General features: G+C 43.7%; 1 protein-coding gene across 5 annotated transcripts in view; it reads left to right on the forward strand.

Moving 5' to 3' along the window:
* The first annotated feature begins 1,316 nt into the window (after positions 1-1,316).
* The window catches only part of lnx1 (ligand of numb-protein X 1), a 44,588-nt gene continuing 24,463 nt past the window's right edge, over positions 1,317-21,441 (forward strand). For 2 of the 5 annotated variants that reach the window (XM_039810135.1, XM_039810137.1), the window contains exons 1-2: positions 1,317-1,416; positions 6,413-6,931. In XM_039810135.1, coding sequence (XP_039666069.1) covers positions 6,477-6,931 — 455 coding nt within the window. In that variant the 5' untranslated portion in view covers positions 1,317-1,416; positions 6,413-6,476. Of the gene's footprint in view, positions 1,421-6,412; positions 6,932-12,227; positions 12,985-21,441 lie in introns of those variants that run through there. The other 3 variants (XM_039810138.1, XM_039810139.1, XM_039810136.1) reach the window with 2 other exon arrangements.

Consider the following 21,441-nt stretch of genomic DNA (forward strand, 5'->3'; position numbering starts at 1 on the left):
GCTGAGGCCGATGGGAATGCCATTTAGTTTTGTAGGTATTCAGCAATAAACCATATTATTAGACACATTCAAAGTTATAACCTGGTGACCTGGAGTTATTACAAATCTTTCTGAGGGAACATGAATATCTGGTCATCCAATAGCTGTTGAGATATTTCATTCTGAAAGCAACGCCACTAGCGTATATTTATGGTATCAAACACTTAAACCTGCCTTTAACAAGCAGTGAACACTGTTGTTGCTATATTTTAATTAAGGATTTCTGATACACGATGGCTCTCTTGTTTGGCAAATTTCCCCTTACTGTACCTGTATAGCAACTCTTGAGTCACTGATTTTATGTTGCAGAATAAACCATATACTGTAGGCCTACAGTTTGAAGGTTATATATTCTGCCCAGACATATTCTAATGATCTCAGAGTGACTCATGAAGAAACGTCATGTTGTGTCTGGAGCACCTGTGGCTCACGGTCCCAGGGTTTAAAGAGCAGCGTGAGGTTGGAAAAGACGAGGAGGAAACCACATCTGAAAACCAGGATAACAACTGTTTTTGTACAAAGCCCAAGTCAAACGCGCGGCTTTACAAAAGCATCCTATTGTCATAGGGAAGCAAAACCACAACGACAAAAAGAAGGCCCTGTACAAGCAACAAGTATTACAGTGTGTGTATTGTACACAGGTTTAAAGTACTCGCAGAACATGGTAGCATTATCTCAGCCTGAGACATGTTTACTCAGATTATGGGCTTCCTGTTTATAGACCACAGCACAGTCATTCTGTTTAAGCAAAAGGTCTGCAGGAAATCAATCATGTAGGTACAAAATATGTTTTGTGGGTTATTAAATCTTTATTGTGTTATGAAAGCGGGCCTGTCAGAACTTGTAGCTCAATCTGCTGGTGCCCTTTTACAAGACATTTCAATATTTCATTAAAAAACAATTGTGTTTTGTTTGTTGGGCTGAAAAATATCTCAACTGTTCATTTCCTAACTCTCCATTCTACCTTGTATGTGTCCACTCCACTTCATAGGACATTCCAGTTTCTCCTGAACTCCCAGAGCAGGTTTGGGCAGTTCTCCTGTTTACCTTTCCTCTGGCTCCGCCCCCTCTGCTCTGCCACTTCCTGATCACCTTGGCCTGATCGAGGTGAGCAGCTTCTGAGCTCACACAGGAGCACTCTCCTCCGTCTTGGGTTGTAAAATTCCCTCAAGACCGGCACTCGTATACAGTTTCTCCACTTAAAGACAGGCAGCCAATCGGCAGGCTCAGTGACTGGGACAAAGTCCTCCTCACTGAGTCATTGAACTGTCCTTTCGCCCCCTCCCTCTCTGAATGGTTTAATGTTACACCCTCTGTGAGGCTTTACCTGTCCAGGTGAACTGCTCTGCTGAAAGTGAACGTCGCTCATGAAGCCATGTAAGTACGTTCCCCACTCCAAGTTGGTTTTGTTATCAGCAATGTGGTTGTTAATTGTCTTAAACACTCCAAATAGTGCAACTTTGTCGGTAGTTACAAAACATGTTTCCAGAGTCTTTTGCTGGTCTGTGTTATTTGCATGGATTTCATTTGCATCGAATCCCTGTGTGAGTGTTCACTTTACACGCTTATAATGATGTTTTCTGTGTAGATTTACTGTTAACTGTGTGTGTGAGTGCTAATATCAGCATGTCAGTTAGTTTTGGGTACAGCCTGTGCTGATCTAGTCAGCCATTCTGATATTAGAGACACTTCACAGAGCTTCCCATCTGCCCGCAGCTGTTCTCCCAGATTGAGGTGTCAGGTTCTGGCTCAAACTCACGTAGAGATATGCTACGAACTCAGAGAGGGACCGGCGTACCCAAACATACAAACACAAGAGCCTTGTTGGTTATTTAAGGGCAGGAAATGCATTTTACATGGAACGAGAATTTGAAATTATTAGTTAGTTAATTAGTTATACATGTAGAGGAATGACTCGTGATGGGATTCTTGATAGGGTGCTTATTGTCTAACACTGTAATTTACATCCTAATTATCTGCAAGGAGAGGTTTCAGGTATTAATTTGTCCTGTTATATACAGTAGTAAAGTAGTGCTTGATTTCCACTGTTTGGTTTTTAAAAAATGGCTTACCGGAATTTTCAGTATTTCAGGGACATGTTTGAACACAACAGACTATGCTGTACTGTGTGTGTGTGTGTGTGTGTGTGTGTGTGTGTGTGTGTGTGTGTGTGTGTGTGTGTGTGTGTGTGTGTGTGTGTGTGTGTCAGATTTGACACACTCTTTGTGCCTATAACTCCAGGCTTCCACATGCTTATTTGTGCTCAGGGTCCGTGTTTATTGAGCTGCTTGGATCAGCACGCCATTCAGATTTTTATGATCTGATGATAAACTGATATGTTCACGACGAGCAACTTCTCGTTCAGCACTCCCACTCTGCCCTGTAATTGTGCTGCTGAGCGAGCGTGGGCCCTGTGATTGTGTGTCAGCCTTCAGATGAGTTTGTTTCATTACATGACTCACAGAGCAGTTTGTAGTCTCTTCAACGTGAGCCCACACCTCCCACAACTGAAATCTGTGTCCGTCGAAAAATGAATTTCAGCACGTGGCAGCACATGAAAATCAAATCTGCAATGATTAACAAACTAGGTATGCAAAAGAGAACTGTGTGCCGTTTAATCCAGCGTGCTTCGCTCGCATGCACTTGTCTGATTTGGCTTACTGCGCCTTTTTGCTCCGAGGGTGTGTTTGGTTGATTGATACTCTACAGATATGATTGATTGCGTTGAATGTGAGGAGTGGTTATGTACATAGCAACATGCTAGTCCAGTGTGGACAGCGAGAGTGCCGATGCAGACACATTTAGCTTATCATAGGGTTGTCTTTTTTTACACTCAATCGTTAGGAAAAAGAGCTGACTTGACACGGCCTTGTATCATTATTACCTTGTCAAGTCATGCCAGATCACAGGAGAGTAGGCTGAGAGTTAATTACCAGCTGTATTTACATAAAATGTGCAATGTGTGAGGAAGAAGGTGTACGCTATCTTAGATGAGTAACGCTCCTACAGTATGATCAATAGTTGAAAAGAGACTATTGAGCCAAAGCTTGACTTTAGAGCTGCAAAGATTAACCGATTAGTTTATCGATAATTAGTTAACTATTAAATTTGGGTTGAGTTACAGCTGCTTAAATGTGAAAAAAGTCTAGTTTATCCACGTATCTGTCAGTAAACTTAATATATTTGAGTTGTGGACAAAACAAGACATTCGATTAATCGAGAAAGTAATCAACAGCTTAATCGACTATGAAAATAATCTTTAGTACTCCTTGACATGACTTTGGTTCAAAGACAAAGGAATAACTTTTTCCCTGGTGTCGTATTTACAATACAAACAGCTGCTTGTTCTGTCACTTTGTGATCAAAACTGAAATCGAAAACGTGGACAGACTGCAGCCCAACTCAAAACCTCACACCTAATGCTTGTTATATTGTACTGCATGTGTAGCTATTCATAAAACATCAGTAATGTGTGGTTAAGGCTCAGCCTATCAGCTCTCTGTTACTGTCTCTCTAGAGCAAAGCGTAGCCTTCCAACAGGACTGCTGTGGCAGCGTTGTCTCGTCACTTCAGGGATTAGTGACGAGCCGGAGAGAGCTGATGCTCCTCAGGCACGGGCGTCCTCTGCCTGTTTGTCTGTTTGAGTGGGCGTGTGAAGGCATGCATGTGTGCGTGTCTCTGCATGTAGGTGCATGCATTTGTGTGCCGGGAAAGTGTAGTTACTGTGTTATTCTCATTCCAAACACAAATTGTTAATGGGTTCCAGACAGGCTGTGAGTAGTAAGATGTCATCCATTTTGTTTCAGACTAAACGGGCTAATACATTCTGATCCATTTACTATAAAGTTTTTTTTGTTAATGTGTAGTTGTATTTTATCTTTTAATAACACCAACGTTTCCCAGGAGAGCAAAGAGAACAAACTCTAAAGAGATTATGTTATCCTGTTCAGATCAGGAGTTGGAGAGAATATCAGACCACCTTCATTTTTCGTTGGATCTTTGAATCACTTTTTTCCCCTTCATTTTCTGCTCCTGCTGGCAGATATTTCCTCTCTCTCTGTCTCTGTCTCTCTCTCTCTCTCTCTCTCTCTCATCCCTTTCTGTGTCTAGCTTTCCCTGTCTAGTGGCGATGAAAGTGTTCTGCTCCGTAGATCAGGCCAGACCTCAGACGCAGCAGGTGCCACAGTCTGTGATGAATCAGCCATGTTACCGCAAGCTCTCAGTGGGAAAGTTCATCTTTGTTAAGCCTCTTCTTATTGTCCCTCCCCTCCCAAACACACCAAAGACACTGAGCTAATATGACTGTCACAACTCGCCTCATATTGCTTACGTAAAAAAAGAAATGAGGGCGGCCTGTTTGTTTTGACAACTCGCCGGTTACTCAGTGGATTTTTATGTTGTACGTGCACGGTCATATTTGTTGGAATTAGCATATCGGGAGGAACATCAAAGTGCATTGTTTGCTATGATTCTATTTAGAGCATGGGACTGTATCCAATTAAACTTGAACAAGCACTTGGATAACATTTGTATATTACAGACTCCAAACACAAGTTATGTTCCAGTTTGTTGTTGGTATTTTTTATTTTTTTTTAACAAGATCTAGTGTCTCATTTAGCAGCCAAGACCCAACAGTGGGTCCAGAAACAAAGCTTGTGGAGTGCCAACATGATGGCTGTTGCCAAGGTGACGTGTGTCTGACTGAGCCCATCTGTTCGTGTCCATGTGCTCGAGGAGCCTGCCTGTTTTGGCTATGACGTGCACACTGGCACACTCGCGGTGGCGAGCGCAACGTAAACCTGTGTGGCAGTAAAACCATGTCACATCCCGCAGCAGCGATGTGTGTTTGTCATGTACAGCGAGCGAGTGCTGCAGACTTGGCCTGTGTCTATCCGTCTCTACACTTGCTGCTGAGATGAGCAGTATTGACGTTCCTGCATCCAGAGATGAAATCTCAGTAGTTTGATATCTCTTCTCTGTGCCAGTGGAGGAAATCTAACAATGTGTGTACTGCAGTACACATTATGTGCTGCTGTTGTTCATGTGAGCTCTGCTCCGGAAACACAGCTTATGAATATTTTCACACCCTGTTTACTTGACACGATAACTGTGGCTGCCGTCTCCCTTTCTTCAGTGATGGAAAGTACATTTACTCATGTACTGTACTTAACTTTAAAGTAACTTAAGTATAACTTTCAGGTATTGTACTTTACTTGGATTTGATGCCACTTCTTTAGCTCTACCTTTTCATATAATAAACCAGTGGCTCCCAACTTTTGTGGCCTTACTCTATTTACTTTAGTATAAAACTCTATTTGTGGCACTTGTCCACTGGTCCAGTGTCAGATGTCTATGAATTGTTAGAAGTTCCCATTTAAACTTGTCTCATTTAAAGGAACACGCCGACTTATTGGGACTTTATCTCATTCCCCGTATCCCCCAGAGTTAGATAAGTCCATACATACCCTTCTCATCTCCGTGCGTGTTGTAACTCTGTCTGATGCACCCACCGCTAGCCTAGCTTAGCACAGATTCTGGAGGTAACCGGCTCCATCTAGCCTACTGCTCCCAATAAGTGACAAAATAACGCCAACATTTTCCTATTTACATGTTGTGATTTGTATAGTCACAGCGTGTACAAATAACAAGGTCACATGACACACAGCCATCTTCTAACCGTACACATAGGCTACTGGGAACTATATTCTCAGAAGGCAAAGCACTGCTACTTCTGCTACTTGGGCGGAGGGATTTGCTAGCAGCACCTGAGCGAACTCCAGGCGATCACCACGGGGCTTTCTCAGGTGCTCGAGCAAATCACTCCGTGAATAAGCTAAGGTCCCAATAAGTCGGCGTGTTCCTTTAAATAACCTTTTTTTTTAATCATATTTCAAACCAAAAAAACAAATACTACAAAGAATGTAGATTTGCGAAGCAGGACTGTATTTTTTCTCTTTTTCCAGCCGATTACTCATCTCAAGACCCATCTGATTTATCTTGTGACGCTTTTAAGGGGCCTGATCCCCAGTTTGGGAACCACTGGACTAAACTATATACTTGTTAAAACTAGCTCCATCTCATCCAGCTACAACAGTTAAATGCATGCTTACACATTGATGCATCCGAATTAACAGTCTAATAACGTCATATATAATAATATATCAGTGATGAGACATTTCACTGCACAACCAGTCCCTTTACTCACATTTTGCTGATAATACTAATGTATTTGTACTGGAGTAGGATTTTGAATGCAGGTCTGTTGCTTGTCATGGAGTATTTTTACACTGTTGTATTGCTTGTAAGTGAAAGATACGCATGAGTGCTTTCTCCACTAGTTCCTCTCTTACACACGTTCCTTTTCCTCACATAGTTCCCCACACATCTCGGTTGCTAATGACTTCCTCACTGGATCCAACGAGACATCCTGAGTCCAAATGAGTATCCAGGAGGAAAGTATACAGCCTGAAGTTGCCATGGAGATGGCCGGAGCATCTGCTCCACCCCTTTCCCCTTCAGAGTTTGGACTGTTGTCTCCGCCCCCTGACCTGTGCCCCTCATGTGGCCACAGCCACCAGCTGGAGGAGAACCACGAGTACCTCTACAAAGACGAGGTGGATGACGACCTCATCTGTCACATCTGTCTGCAGGCGCTCATCCGGCCCCTGGACACGCCCTGCGGACACACCTACTGCGGGGAGTGTCTCACCAACTTCCTGCTGGAGAGCGACTTCTGCCCGGTGTGCCGCACGGCCCTCATGCTGCAGAGCTGCAGGAAGCCCAGCCTGCTGGTGCACAAGCTGCTGGACAAGCTTGCCGTGGCTTGCCCCTTCACCGACTATTGCACCGAAACCCTGGCCCGTGGTGAACTGGAAGACCACATCAAGAACAGGTAGGATGGAAGAAGCACCGTTTAATGTATCCCAAAGTATGGTAAAAGCAGTTCTCATCCAGCATTATTACTTGGCTTGGTGTAATACTCGATTCTGATTGGTCAATCACGGCATTCTGCAGGCTGCTATTTCTGTATAACAAACCACTGCTAAGGTTTGTTATACTACTGTCTACTGTCAGGTTCAGATTAGAGACCCAGGTCCTGCATCACCCTGCTCTACATTATCCTTTATGCATTTGCAGGCCTATAACTGTATCTTCCATTAAAGAAACTAAGATATCATCAGTTTTTTATTAAACAAGTAAGCAAGAAGTGAGATTTCTCTCTCCTATTTACCCAAACTACAATGACCTGCAGTAATTACACACTCTAGGTTTCCCATCCTCCTCTGCCCATCGTCATTAACCCACAGCTCCGGTCCCAAAGGGGGGAGTTCTTCCTCTAACCCAACTTTCATCTCAACAAGGCCCAGCACCTCTGTTTATATATCATTAAAAGACAGTTCTTTGGTTTCTCTCAGTCTGGATCTGTTTTCATTAATGCTCATTAATACTCCCCTAGCCCCTGGGATAATTAGTGCATCTCGCCAAACATTACACACACACACACACACACACACACACACACACACACACACACACACACACACACACACACACACACACCAAAAACACCCCCGCAGTGTTTCCTATTCATTTGCACTTTATAAAACTCTATAAACTCGTTTTCCTGCCCCTTCTTTCTGTCTTATTTCCCACCACCAACATGCACGCATTTTCTCTGCTTCTTGTCTTTCTTACACCTTCTTTTCTACCCCATCCTTCCCTCTATCTTTTTCTCCACCTTGCTCCATTATCTCCCAGTCTTTTCCTTTATGTAGTGTGAGTGTCATAATGAGGTGTGGAGCTCTGAGGCCGACTCCCAGAAGGATTCAGCAGCTCTCCCCTAGTTTGAAGGTGTTATCTGTGGAGGTGAGAGGCCACGTCCAGAGGGACGACTCTACACAGTCTGATGTGAAAAAGTTTCTGAAACTTCAACATTTCTCTTTTGTTCACTTATTTTAATATGGCCCACTGATTGTGACTACACAGTATGTGTTTAATAAGTTGGTTATTATTGTTGGCCTAGTATTTGTTAAGTTTTAACATGTGCAGATGACTCAGGATTGTTGGATTGATCAACCAAACATTGGACTTTACCGACCGAAAGTCAAGGTGGGTTTCTCATAGCCAAAAATGTTCCTTAAAAATAACTAAGTTGTCATTATTTCAACCATGACACCAAGGGTCTCGTAACCCTAACAGAATAGTAATTTTAACCCAAACCATGATCTTTCCCGAAGTCTAACTAAGTCATTCCTGTGCCTAAACCTAATCAAACCTGAACTATATCCACATTTGTTAGGTGCATGCTATTCTCTTTACATCTTTTCTGTATCCAGACATAGAGATACATTTCAAGACTGGTGATATGTAAATGACACTGTACTTCCCTGATCTATCTCACTGTGGGTATTTTTGTGGCCATGATGTCAGTGCACTCTGTCTCTGGCCATACCCCAGAATCTGGCAAAGGTTCAGGAGTTGTAATGACTGAGACAGCCATCTGGTCAGAGATGATTTCATACTCATGTAATCATTCATGACCTTTATTGGCCTTTGGTTGGATAAATCAGTAATTCTGGAAACAACCAGTGCAATGAAGTACAAAATCTAAACCATTTGAACAACAGTATTTCTTATCCGCTATGTTTCTTTATCCTGTAAGGGCTTGCACAGATGACTGCTCAGGTATTTTCTTCTATTTAGCCAGTTACATGTGACTACATGTAGGCTACGTGTGCAGCTTAAAACAGGTTTTCTCTTCTCTGAACGTCTCTTGCTCTCATATATTTTGTGTTAGTCAAATTAATTTACCCAGAGCACCATGTGTGTGTTTTACTGATGTTCTGCCTTGAGCATGATCGTGTTTCCTTTCTTCTTCTTCCTCCTTTTTGTGTGAAAATGTACTTGTTTTCAAGTACACTTTCAAAGCCCACTGGGCGTCCTTAAAAGCTTGTGTGAAAATTTGGAAAAGAAATGAGAGTTCTTAATGAATGTGGCAGTTACTTTTCTATGTGACCTTTGTTAGTATGAGAGATACAAAGAGAGACTGAGAAAAAAGAGAGATTTGGCCACTTTATAGCCTAAGCCAACTAAGGTGGCAGGTGGATAAGCTAACCTGTTTTGCTAATCAAGTTAGCCCCATGTTGCCTTGGGTTACATGCTGCCAGTCTGACATGCCGCCACTCCGACGTGCTTCTATTCCGACATGCTGCTATTCCCTAATCCTAACCCCTAATGGGACGTTTGAAAACAATGGAAGTGCCGCCACTCCGACAATTAGACGTCAATGTCGGAGTGGGGGTATGTCGGAATGGATGGCGGAACCCGTTGCTTGGGTGCGACTTCCGGTTATTCCTCTCTCTCAACCAGCTTTTGCGAGAGTTAGCGGTATGCTGCATGTGTCTTATCTCTTCTAGATTTGAAGAACACCTTAAAAGGGATAATGTGGTCATACTTGTGCCTTGTACTACCAAGGGGGGAAAGGACAACCTCGAGAAGTAGACTCGGAAAGCAGTAACAAACTAAGTTAGCTTAATTTTAGCTAAAAGGTTATGAAGTTCAGGGATGAGTAACAAAATTTGTGACTTAAAAAGTGTGTCAAACAACACGAAAGGGATTGTTACTGTCAGCGATGGTACTGTTTCAATAGGCTCTCTTCATGTTTGCTTTTAAATAGCCTAGACAAGGTTGTGTCTCACCTGCTTTAACAAAACACGCCTGACCTTATTAAGTGTGAGTTCTTAATAGAAGTACTGCTAAGCCTCAGAACTTTTCAGATTGTTCAGTGATTCACCGTAAGTAGTAACGGAAACAATAACGAAGCTAAATGGGCAGAACAATGCAACATATCCCAACTTATTAACATTTTAGCTAATGTTAAGCTAATATATTAGTTTGCTCTGTAACCAAAGGCCACTTCTTCAGGTCATCCTCCCATTCCTCTGTTGTAGAGGTGTTCCCACATCATTTATTTCCTCAAAAAGCTCTAAGAAAAGAGAAAAGACATCTGTGGCATACGCGTTATTATGGATCCCACGCAAGTCCCGCAGCTCGATTGGTTGGGGTTAGGCATTGACCGCGAGTGGTTAAGGTTAGGATAGCTGATTGGTCAGGGGATAGGACCTGAACAAATCGGGTTATGTTACCTTGCGTAAGCATGGATGCCTGGCCAATAGTAGTGTGTGAATGCTATTGAAGGGCGGGTCTTCCATAATAACGCGTAGCATACAGCTAACTCTCGCACTCGCTTCAGTAAAAGGAATAAGCAGAATATGTTCCCATAATTCATGCAAGATATCGTGGTTCTAGGATTACCATCTGCTCATTTCTAAAGCACCAATAGCTTCCTCTTCTTTATTCAATATAACATAAATGTACACACAGATAGGTCCTTTGGTATATACGTACTGTATAACACTGTCTTGCTAGGTTGTCTTGTTAAGGCATAATTCCAATACTGTATCTTTAAAAATAAAAAACTACCACTTTGAAATTACATAGGTATGGATGCTGTGAGTGGAAAATCAACAGTAATAATTGGGGGAGAGTATGTGTGTATGTGTATGTTATGATGGTGTTTTTGTGAGTGTGAGTCAATATGCGAGTGAATGAAATGACTCCTGTGGGGGCAGACTTGTTTCTGTTCACAAACTGCATCCTGTCACAATCCAATTACGTTTCCATTTCCTGTGTGCCCTGTGGTCTTGTTGCTGTGCGCACTGTTTAAATACCGCAGGATAACTTATGCTTCAGTATGCACGCATGCATTAACACACACACACACACACACACACACACACACACACCACATTCAGCATGTAACTACACTACCTCCATCCATGAAATATTCATTCAGACAGGGTATTTACACCAGTTAAGTGTCTTTCTGGAGGGTTGCAGGCAGCGGAGCGCTATGAAAATCGAAAGACGGTGGGAAAAAAATGTCAGAAGAGAGAAAAAACGAAAGGGGGGGAGGAAGGAAAAGATAAAAGTTAGAAAGCGTACTATGATGCTAAAATGTGAGCTTTAAAAATAAAATTGACATGACTCGGTACTTAGAATGAAATATCTAAATAAATAATACTGGAAAGAGATTGAGGCTGAGATTTGACAGGATGAAATGAAAATAGATTAGCTGCTCACATTCGAAGTTGTTGCGGCACCATTTCTCCCTCCTGCTTTGTGTTTACTACAGAAAAAGACAGAGAGAGATGGGAGTGACAACAGAGAAGAGATTAAAAAAAAAACAGGAAGGGATGATAGAGGAAATAAATACGCACCTCAAACAGCTTTTTGTATTTCACACCTTCAAGTGAATGCCAATCACTGCCATCAACAGTGCCATCAAGGTGTGTGTATCAACACACACCTTTCCCCCATCACTTCCTAGCTGGAAGTGCTTCCCAAGATCCCTGCACAACCTATTGAATCAGGTAGTAATGATAGACAGGCTTAACCTTTGTTATTGTGCATCACCTATCCCAATTTATCTTTCCCCCTCTCTTTGTATATACCCTGAAATTGAATGATTGTATGACTGACTAAATGAATGAAATGTGCACTTGGACAGTGGTTCTCTCAAGATTTATTCCAAATGTTTTTTTTCGGGGGTTTTTGCCCCTGTCGTTCTCTTTTATGTCACTCAGAATAACAAGCCTCCATCACTGAAGAGAATATTGATTTGCCGGTGTGTTTTGGTCATGTTTTTTTCTTTTTTTCCACACATGGAAGGCAGATTCTTTTAAGCGATCGGACCAATCTGCTGCACAGGGAGCAGTCCATCGTTGGAGAGGAGGGGTGAGGGCTTGGAGGCAACATATTCTCCTCCCTCCTCTCTATCCTCCCCCTTCATGGACCAACATATGTGCAGGCAGGGGGAGGTGAATGCAGAGGTTGTACGTGTGTGTGTGTGTGTGTGTGTGTGTGTGTGTGTGTGTCTGTCTGTCTGTCTGTCTGTCTGTCTGTCTGTCTGTCTGTGTGTGTGTGTGTGTGTGTGTGTGTGTGTCTGTCTGAGTGTGTGTGTGTGTGTGTCTGAGTGTGTGTGTGTCTGAGTGTGTGCGTGTGTACGAGGTGTGAAGAGGGCAGAGCCAATCAGAGCAGCACCCAGTACCTCTCCCCCCCTTCTGTCTTTGTTTGGTCTGCTCCATCTCCCCCCTCAGTGGTTTCTGCTGCAGTATAAGTCACAGCCTGCGCTGTTCTCTCTGACATACACGCACACATGCACGCGCACACACCGATGGAGACAGACAAGCACACACACGCATACGAGCGCAAATCCTCTTACAACTCGCCAGTGCCCAGAGCAGATTAAAGGGCTGCATATCTCAAATTGTATTCCAAATGTGCCACCTTTGCATGGGTCTCCTTCCTCTTCTTCTTGCACTTTCTCCTCTTCCTCCTGAGCCACAACGGGACTTCTGCTCTGCGCCTGCCTCTGCTGCTTCTTCCTCCTCCTCCTCCGTCTTCGTCTTCAACCTCTGGCAAGTGGCCCGTTTGCCTCTGCAGCTGAGATGACCAGGCAGCCAGCCTGAGGCAGAAGAAGAAACTGCCAAGCTCACACAGACACAGAGGTAGAGAGAGAGAGAAAGAGAGAGGGGGGGGGGAACCAGAGGGAAAAAAAGAGTCTGAAAAGGTAGGAAGTGAAGGATTAATTCTGATCCGAGAGCCCCTCAGGAGAAGGAAGGCAGGCGAGGAAGTTGGGGAGAGGGAGCGAGGGTCAGCACGGCCAGTTTCGGAGAATTGGAGGTGGAGGAGGAGGACGGGGAGGAGGGGGGTGTAGAAGAGGAGAAAGCTACAGTGCAGAGAGGAGAGAAAGAGGGAGAAAAGAGAGCAAAAAGAGAGCCGAGCGTTGACCATGAAGGCTCTGTTGCTGCTGGTCCTGCCCTGGCTCAGCCCGGCCAACTACACAGACAATTTGGGCAACCTGCACATCCTCTATTCTGAGCTGTGAGTACAGTTAACACTCAGCCTCCTCGTGCATCCTTTCACCAACATCACCCCATCTCTCCACCTCCATCAACAGCTCATGCAGCTGTTACTGTAATGTCATTGTTCATGTCTTTCCCTTTTATTAGCCATTTGTTTGTGTGTTTTTGCAGTACGTCCATGCGTTTTTGTGTGTAACTTCCAATATCTACATTTTGATCATCACTTCAAGAGTTACGGTGTGCCTCTGTGGTGTGAAAATGATCATAGAATTGCTTCCTAATGCCCTGGTCATCGGTCGTTGTGGCACTGGGGATGCAGTAGAGCCAGCAGGTAGGGCTTTGTGCTGTCCAGGACAGTTTGGATGCTACGGCACTGCAGCATGGCAACTCTCTCCATCTCTCTCTACCTCTCTTTAGTGACATGTGAGTGTGTCTGTGACAGCTGTATTGATTTGAGCAAAATGTCAGTACACGTTTAACTCACAGTTGTAGGCATTATACACTGTTTACACTGTGTGTGTGTGTGTGTGTGTGTGTGTGTGTGTGTGTGTGTGTGTGTGTGTGTGTGTGTGTGTGTGTGTGTGTGTGTGTGTGTGTGTGTGTGTGTGTGTGTGTGTGTGTGTGTGTGTGGTTCAGCATACGGACGGTTGTAACCGTGTTTGTTTGTGGAATAGGCTTTCACCTCAGCATTAAAAATTCATAGCTGGCTACTCTTACTACTTACTGCATCACATCTGTTCAAGCCTTTATATACTATATACACATCATCTTTGTTGTATTTAAAATCCCCATCAGTGCGTAAAACAACGCATAAAGAACACACCTGTTGGCGCACATTTTCACAACCTTTCCTTATAATTGATATTTTATCGGTTACATCACCATTGACACACAGATGCAGGTCACGTTGGGAATTGTTGTCGAATGTTGACGCCATGGAAACAAACCTCTCATGGGGTGCGTCGACATTAGGGCTGCAACTAAGGATTATTGTCAAAATAGTCTGGTCTGTCGAATCATTTAGTTTAAAAAGATGTTGAAAATTGTGAGAAATGACCATTGCAATTTCTCAGCGCTCAAGGGGGCATCTTTGCATTGCTTTTTTTGCCCAACCAACAGTCCGAAACCCAAATATATTTGGGTTACAGTGATAGAAAACGATAGAAGATAGTGATAGAAGATAGAAGTGTATCAAAATTGTCAACTGATTAAACAATTTACTGATCATTTTAGCAGAAGCCAACAAAGCAGCAGACAAAATATCATCTTTTTACACCACACAATACATCACACTGTCTGGCTCCTGTTCTTCTGAGCTGTTTCCTACTCTTTATTGTCCCTCGGATGCTCTTTGTGTGGGAGTTAATGTTGACTATATTCAGCAGCACTGTGTGAAGCCAGAGATCTCTGATCCCCAAGCTGGTCTACCGCTCCTCTCTCCAGTCTGACAGAAATGTGCCATTATACTGTATGAACACATGAAACAATGGAGCGCCTTGCAAATCCCAAATTAATTCATTGAATGCTCCCTCCACTGAGTGGGACTTTCTCCTGCATACAACCAAGAGCCCATACTGGATAGCAGTGGATGCCAAAAGGAGGCGAGGAGGGAGAGGGAAAGAAGGGGCTACGTACTGTAGGCAAATGGACTGAATGGGTCGTAAGAAGAGATGTAGCAGAGATGAAATCCTTACACTGGATTATATACAGGGAAGAATGGGAGGGGGACGCAGTAAGAATGGAAATGAAGTGGATGAGCGGTTGGTTCAGGGACGTACAGCAGAGAGGAGAAGGGAGATGAGAGGAGACAGGAGGTTATAAGGTCACTTCCTGTGCCTGCCTTCCATCTGGCCATACGTACGGCTGCCATGGCGATGCACCAGCACGCCCAGTACAGTATGTGGGTCATATCAATGAGGGGTTGTGTGTAAATAAAATTATCAGATTCGCCCACCGAGTTAGGAATACAGAATACAGTCAGTCAGACTGAGTGAGTGAGTGAGTGTGTGTGTGTGTGTGTGTGTGTGTGTTTCTGTGCTTGTGACAGTGATGTTTTTTGCTGATTATGACATGACAGGGAGAGAAACCGGGAGCAGACAAACGCGGACGTGGTGTTTTTCTGCCTGGCTAGAGAGCAGTGGCACACCATTTGTCTTTATCCATACTGTTGACAGGAGCAGCCTCCAGCCCCCCACCCCAAACAGTGTTGTCACCACCGTCTCTGCCTGCATCTATTTTCTATTTTTCCTGCCGCCTTTCTCCCTCCCCTCCTTTCTTTTCTGATTTCTTTCACTTTAATGTGATTACTACAGTGAGTTTATATTGTGTGGGAAAAAATGAGAGTGGCTGCAATCTGTCTTACTCACACATGAATGAGCGTAGGCTTGTATACAGACTATATTGGCTATGCGCGTGGTGTAGATGGTGCTAACAATGCAGGCGGAGAGTAAATGTTTCTCTGTGATGAAATGCTTAATATGGTTACTGCCATTTTACTCTGTCAGCATGAGCCAATAAAAAAAGCAGCACTGGCACACACAGGAGAGCACCTAGATTGTTTTACTCCTTTTGTCTCACACATACTAGTCTCGCATTGCCAGACCTCATCTTCACAGTGCTGTGGAGTAAGGTCTTGCTACAACATACATTCTGTGATAGGAGGAAAAAAACACTTTGTTGTTTGCATTTCTTTAAACCAATCACAATCGTCTTGGGTGGGGCTAAGCTCCAGACGCAGCGATGGTGGCTCTGCAAAATAGTCACAGGAAGGAATTTGTTTTAGTGGAACAGTTGCACCCGCAAGAGAAAACGCCACATAAAATATTAAATGAAGTTAACTGTTCACACAATACAGTAACGTGAGCATGGTTAAACGTAATTTGCGCTTACCAGTGTAACGCCATGTGGAACGTTGCTTTGTCCATGGCAATCCCGCCACTCTGTCCCGAAACGTACCGGTTAGATAGTAAATGCTGTAAACATATTCTTAGTAAGTCTTTACAATCATTCACAGAAAGAACCCAGCAGGTCTGCCTCGTTGCACGATCCAGATTTTCTTTAAAACCTGCCATTTTGGTGTTTAGCTTGCTAGCTCAAAGGCCGTATTTGTTCACCGTAGCGAAGAGATTTTTGAGAGCAGCAACACACAGAGAGGTAGATTTACTAACACTAGCGCAGTTTACACTGCGTCTGTTTATGCAAGTTCGGTAATAGCGCATGCTGTGCTTCCTCATTTCGCGTAGTATTTATCAAACCTGACACCCATCAGGCAATCGGCGCACACTCCGCCCTCTAGCGTAATTAGCGCACCTCTAAAAGAGCAAAGAATGTATTTATGTATGTACATTTAGTGACAATGAAATTGACCTATTAGTGCATGAAGTAACAACAAACCTGAATATATTACAGGGCAGAACATCCACACCCTCGAAAAAAAAATTTGATTTGGATTGCCATAACAAATGGAGGAGGTAAAAAAAAAAAAACGGGGTAGCAAGACATAAAGCGCAGAACAAAAGAGAAGGTAGCGTACAACCGGGCGCAATCGAGGAGATATTTTATTTAGTTTTTAGTATGCTGCCCATTGAATGAGGTACATTTTTACACACAGGAAAACGCACATCCTGGTTTAGACCTGCTTTTAAGAGGTGGAAAATTTCCCCCCCGCAGAATAGAGGCGCGCTCTTATACTGGCAGTCTTTATAAATACCGCGGAATATATAATTAGGTACACTTTACACGTATCCTCTCACCTTTTTGGGTGGAACTCCCACTTTCCCCACGACCCTCCCACGAACGCATATTGAAAGCGCAACTTGTCTCTTCTCGCCCATGTGGCAGGCAATCTGCGATTTTACCCAAGTGCGCCCTGTTTGTAAATAGCCCGCCAGTGCTCGAAGTGGGCCGGTACTCCCCGGTACGCAGTACCGGTACTTCTACATTTTACTCTTAAGCGTACCTGCACTTTTTCTTGCGTACCGCTACTTCTCGCATGTGGCAGGTACTCTACCACTGACAAAGAGAAAGCGTCAGTGTCAGACAGATTGACCCTAACTTTACATAAACTACATTACCCAGAGGGCACTATGTGACTTACCTCAGATCTTGACGAATTACATAAAGGCAAGCAGTCGGCCCACCCTATCAGAAGTTTTCTTAATCACGGACGCTAACAGGTTTTTCACTGCTGAAAACCTAGAAACTAAAAAGAAGCGTGTCGAGTTTGTAAGTCGTTATGTTAGCCTAGCTTCAGAAAGGTACTAAAAGAAGGCGTGTGCCAGAGCCAGACACGTCAACACAGGTCCAAGTCCAACTAGAAACATCAGGTGCGATTCATGAGCTTCAAACTAACGTTAGCGTTGATGTGAGCGGAACAGCTAGCGTTAATGAGGAGTCTGTAGCTACCAACCTTAACGTTACCTTAGTCAATGACACCGACATCAACAATAACGAGAGTAACGAAACACATGGATGGCCTGACTGTTGGTCAAGGGACCAAATTATGTATTTTTGCTCCACGAACAGCTGGCTCATTTTTAAAGATAACAAACTGGGCTGCAAAACATGTAGCAGCATCCTCTCACTTGCTGGCCAGAAAGAGAGGCGACTAAAGCTGTCAAGAGAATCACACACACACACACACACACACACACAACACACAACACACACACACACACGACTTGTTTAAATAAATACATACATTTAATAATAACTAAATAAATTGTTATTGTACCAGCAATAATAATATCTTTTGTTTTTCACTGTAGAAATCTCAAATGTCATAATGATTTGCCAATGCAAGAGAGCACCGGCACCTTTTTTTTCCCACTTCAAGCACTGTAGCCTGCATCGGTTAAGTCAGTCTTCGCGAAGAATTAACGCCTGGAAACGGCTTGATAAATCTAGCCCAGAGAACGAGGATTTCAGGCTTCATCCTGGAAATGTACTTCCGTTAATTCAGTCTACTTCTACTGTAACACACATACACACACTCTTAAACTTTGCGTTCCCTCCCCCAGCCCACATGGCCTCCCTTGATGATCACAGTGCAGCCCTGTAGAGCATTAATGATTAATCTGTGTTCATTTCTGGGCCTGTGCTGGGATGTCTTAAACACTATGATTAGCTTAGCTTCCGTCCTTTCAGCCCTCATCGAGGAGGTGTTTGATCACCAAGAGCTCCGCGCACTTTTAGTGTTCCAGACAATTTCGGCATGGATGCATTCTAATAAGATTAGCCGCCCGGCCGCCACACGCTCGCTGGAACTGAACAATAGGAGTCATTTGTGTACGCCAGGTCCATCTCGAGTCAAAAGGCAGTGCACCACGTCATGCCCTCTTCGGCCTGGTGGCAGTTTTAAGCACTAATTATTATTATTAGTCTTCGCTAATAAGACTTTTGTTTGGATTAAATATTAATCGCTGTTCTGTGGTGAGGCAGCTCTCACTGTCTCATCGTATCAAGCTGGCCAGAAATACAGGGAGGGCCGGGGGGAGAGTTGCTGAGAGATAAAAATCAGGCTAACAGCCTACTTCCGACCCTCCTGAACAACTTGCACATCTCTCTAAAAAAGGAGATAACATTAAATCCGCTTAATTATTTCTTTTCGAGGGATTTACAATATGAAGCACATTCAGTGAATCCGTCATGGGAGCGTTTGTATGCATGGGTAGGCAAAGTCTACAAACTACACAATCAAGCATGAAAGGAAACAAGGACACATGTAGAGGACACACTGAAGTTGTTCACAAACAAACAGACATGCGCATGAATCTCACATTACATGATATGCTTCACAGCAAACAAATATGCATTAAAATACACTCGCCAGAACACACCATTTGACTATGTATAATTGAAGAGCGCACATCGCATGTGTAAATACACAGTCAAAAAAGAACAGATGAATTATGGATGGATTCATTTATTCATGAACAGTAGTGAGTAGCAGGTCAAAGTGTTTACTTTAGCAGAGCCGCCCTCTCACATGTGTCTCTGCTCAAGCAGAATACGGCACACCAGCAAGGCGGACAGGCATAAGTGTCAGCATGCAGATAGGGTTTGAAGGCAGGGTTGGTAACTATTTCCACAATACACTTCTTTATATATCGTTTGAAATGGTCTTTACACCCCGACAGCAATAAATAAGTTACGGGCTCTGAAAAAGGAGCGAAAAAGATCCGTCATCTGTAGCTGCTGTAATCCTGTAAAAACGCCCACCAATCACAGCCTCGCGGTCCGCTTGGAAAGAACCAATGAAATGCCTCCTTGCCCTGCTGTACGTACTCTACCTACCCCTCCCGTGTACGAGCCTGAGCTGAATGCACGTAGTCACCAGTTGTCAGTTTGTTTTAAACATTCGGTATGATAATATTAGATGTTTGCTTACCTGTGAATGAGATTTAAGTAAAATTGCGGTCCTTTCTCCGCTCTGCTCTGAAGCAGCTAAGCAGCGGTGCTCGTGCACGTCTGTTAGTGGTTGGGAGCCCCGAGGGCAGGGGGAGGGGTTAGCCGGAACCCCCGAGGAGATGCTATGTAAAATCTCGCTAGCGTTTCAACATTACCAACCCTGCCTTTAAAGCTATCCTGCATGGTTTCTGTCGCCCCTATGAGGAATTAAATAGTACGTGTCCACTGTCAGCGTCATTTCTCCACTTCCCGTTCACTGCTATGGGAGCAGACGTGCAATGCATTCTGGTTGTGTCGCGGAGACGTTGGAGAAGCAGGGTGTCAAGTTTCCCGCTCCTCATTTGGATAAAGTTGAATCCAGGCTACTTTATGCAAATGAGGAGTGGGCAGCTCAGCTCGCCGCCACTCAATCTTCTAAACTGACCGATCAGCAACTGCAACGGCCTATTTGGCGAATACAATTTTTTCAGAAACACATTTCGGTGAACAATTTTTGTAAAACAAGGGATTGTTTTTTTAAACGAGTAATGACGACAACACTGTCGGCACATCTGAATGACACAAGCCTTCGGTGATCGCTCCCCCCTCCCCCCACCCCTCCTCCTCCACGCAGCTGCTAGAAGCATTTATTCGGTCAATCACGGAGGACACGGAAGATTTAAAAAACATGGTGAACTCTTCAGAAGATGTAATCATCTTGTAATTTTTATATCCTCTTTGTCTCCAAAGCTGAACGCTGCTGTTGTCCTTTCTCAGCGGTGACGCACACCGCATCACTCGAGCTGCTGCGAGCGAAAGTCTGAACATAGCCACGCTGAGAAATCCAGACAGAGTTGTGTGGAGCTGATAGTCTTAACTAGCTTTGTATCAACTCATTTGGCTTGAATGGAACGGACGTTCATAAATATAAAATAGTTGCGCACTATAGCTTTAAAGACAAGATTGAGTTTAGTGTTTTATCCCAAAAGTATTTCACTAAACTTAAATATAAGACATTTGTTTCCGCAATGCAGTGTACTCTCGTATCTGTGCTGAATCATTCACATCAAGTGCCCTACTTCCTCAGCCATATCCCTGAAGATGTGTGTATTGTGAAAATACTTGTCTGTTAACCTTTGCCTCTGGTTGGCTCAAAGTCCCGGCTGGTGTTTGGGGTCTTTGAGGCATGGCATGTCGAACATGAATATTTTCTACAGTCTCCTGTCTGCAGCAGGCTTATCTGTATGAGGGGATGTATATGGGCGGCCTGCAGAGCAGGGAGCCGGCAGAGTGGAACTGACAGCAGAGAGGACAGCAGCGTAGAGTTAATCTCTCACGTGAACGGTGCCCTACTGGGTGCCAGGGCTTTGGGTTCGGCTGACCAGTGCTGGCTGTGTTCCAGGCAGTTGTGCCATGGCATGTTGATGTAAAGAAACCAGGACACTGCCAAAGGCTAGTGCGTAGAGCAGTGGTTCCCAACCTTTTTGGTCAGCTGAACTCACATACCCCTTCATCGATTCCCAGTGTATGTTCCAAATGTGTAATTGTATACCATTCATTATATAAAAGTGGATATTGTTAAGTTTGTCATACAATTAAACTACCGATATTAAGGTTGGTTGGGTCAGCACCCGTACTACTACTAGCCTACCAGGCTACTAATACTAAGAATGAATGTAATGATGAATATGTGACCAATCAGCCACTAACGTTACTTTTTGCTAACTATTTTGACCATTTGTCCAGTGCTTATAACCAGAACCAAAGAGAATCTGTAGAAGGAAAGCCAAAAGCTGGGGGAATTTAGTGGACTGTTTTTCTGTTTGGGGTGGAGATGCGTTAACATTCTGAGTTTGTTTTTTAATTTTATTTGTTTAAAATCTGCAGAAAATTGTGAGTCTGCAGATTCTGTTTGGCCCTACTTATAACTATAATTGACTTAATGTTAATAGGCATATTCTTTTAATCAAATCATAATTTTAAAATGTTAAAATGACAGTAGTTGGCTACAATCTTTCCATGTACCCCCTGGCAACTGCAGAAGTACCCCCTGTTTGGGAGTCACTGCGTAGAGTGAGATATATAGACT

The sequence above is a fragment of the Perca fluviatilis genome, chromosome 9, assembly GCF_010015445.1.
Source record: "Perca fluviatilis chromosome 9, GENO_Pfluv_1.0, whole genome shotgun sequence".
Taxonomy (NCBI): domain Eukaryota; kingdom Metazoa; phylum Chordata; class Actinopteri; order Perciformes; family Percidae; genus Perca; species Perca fluviatilis.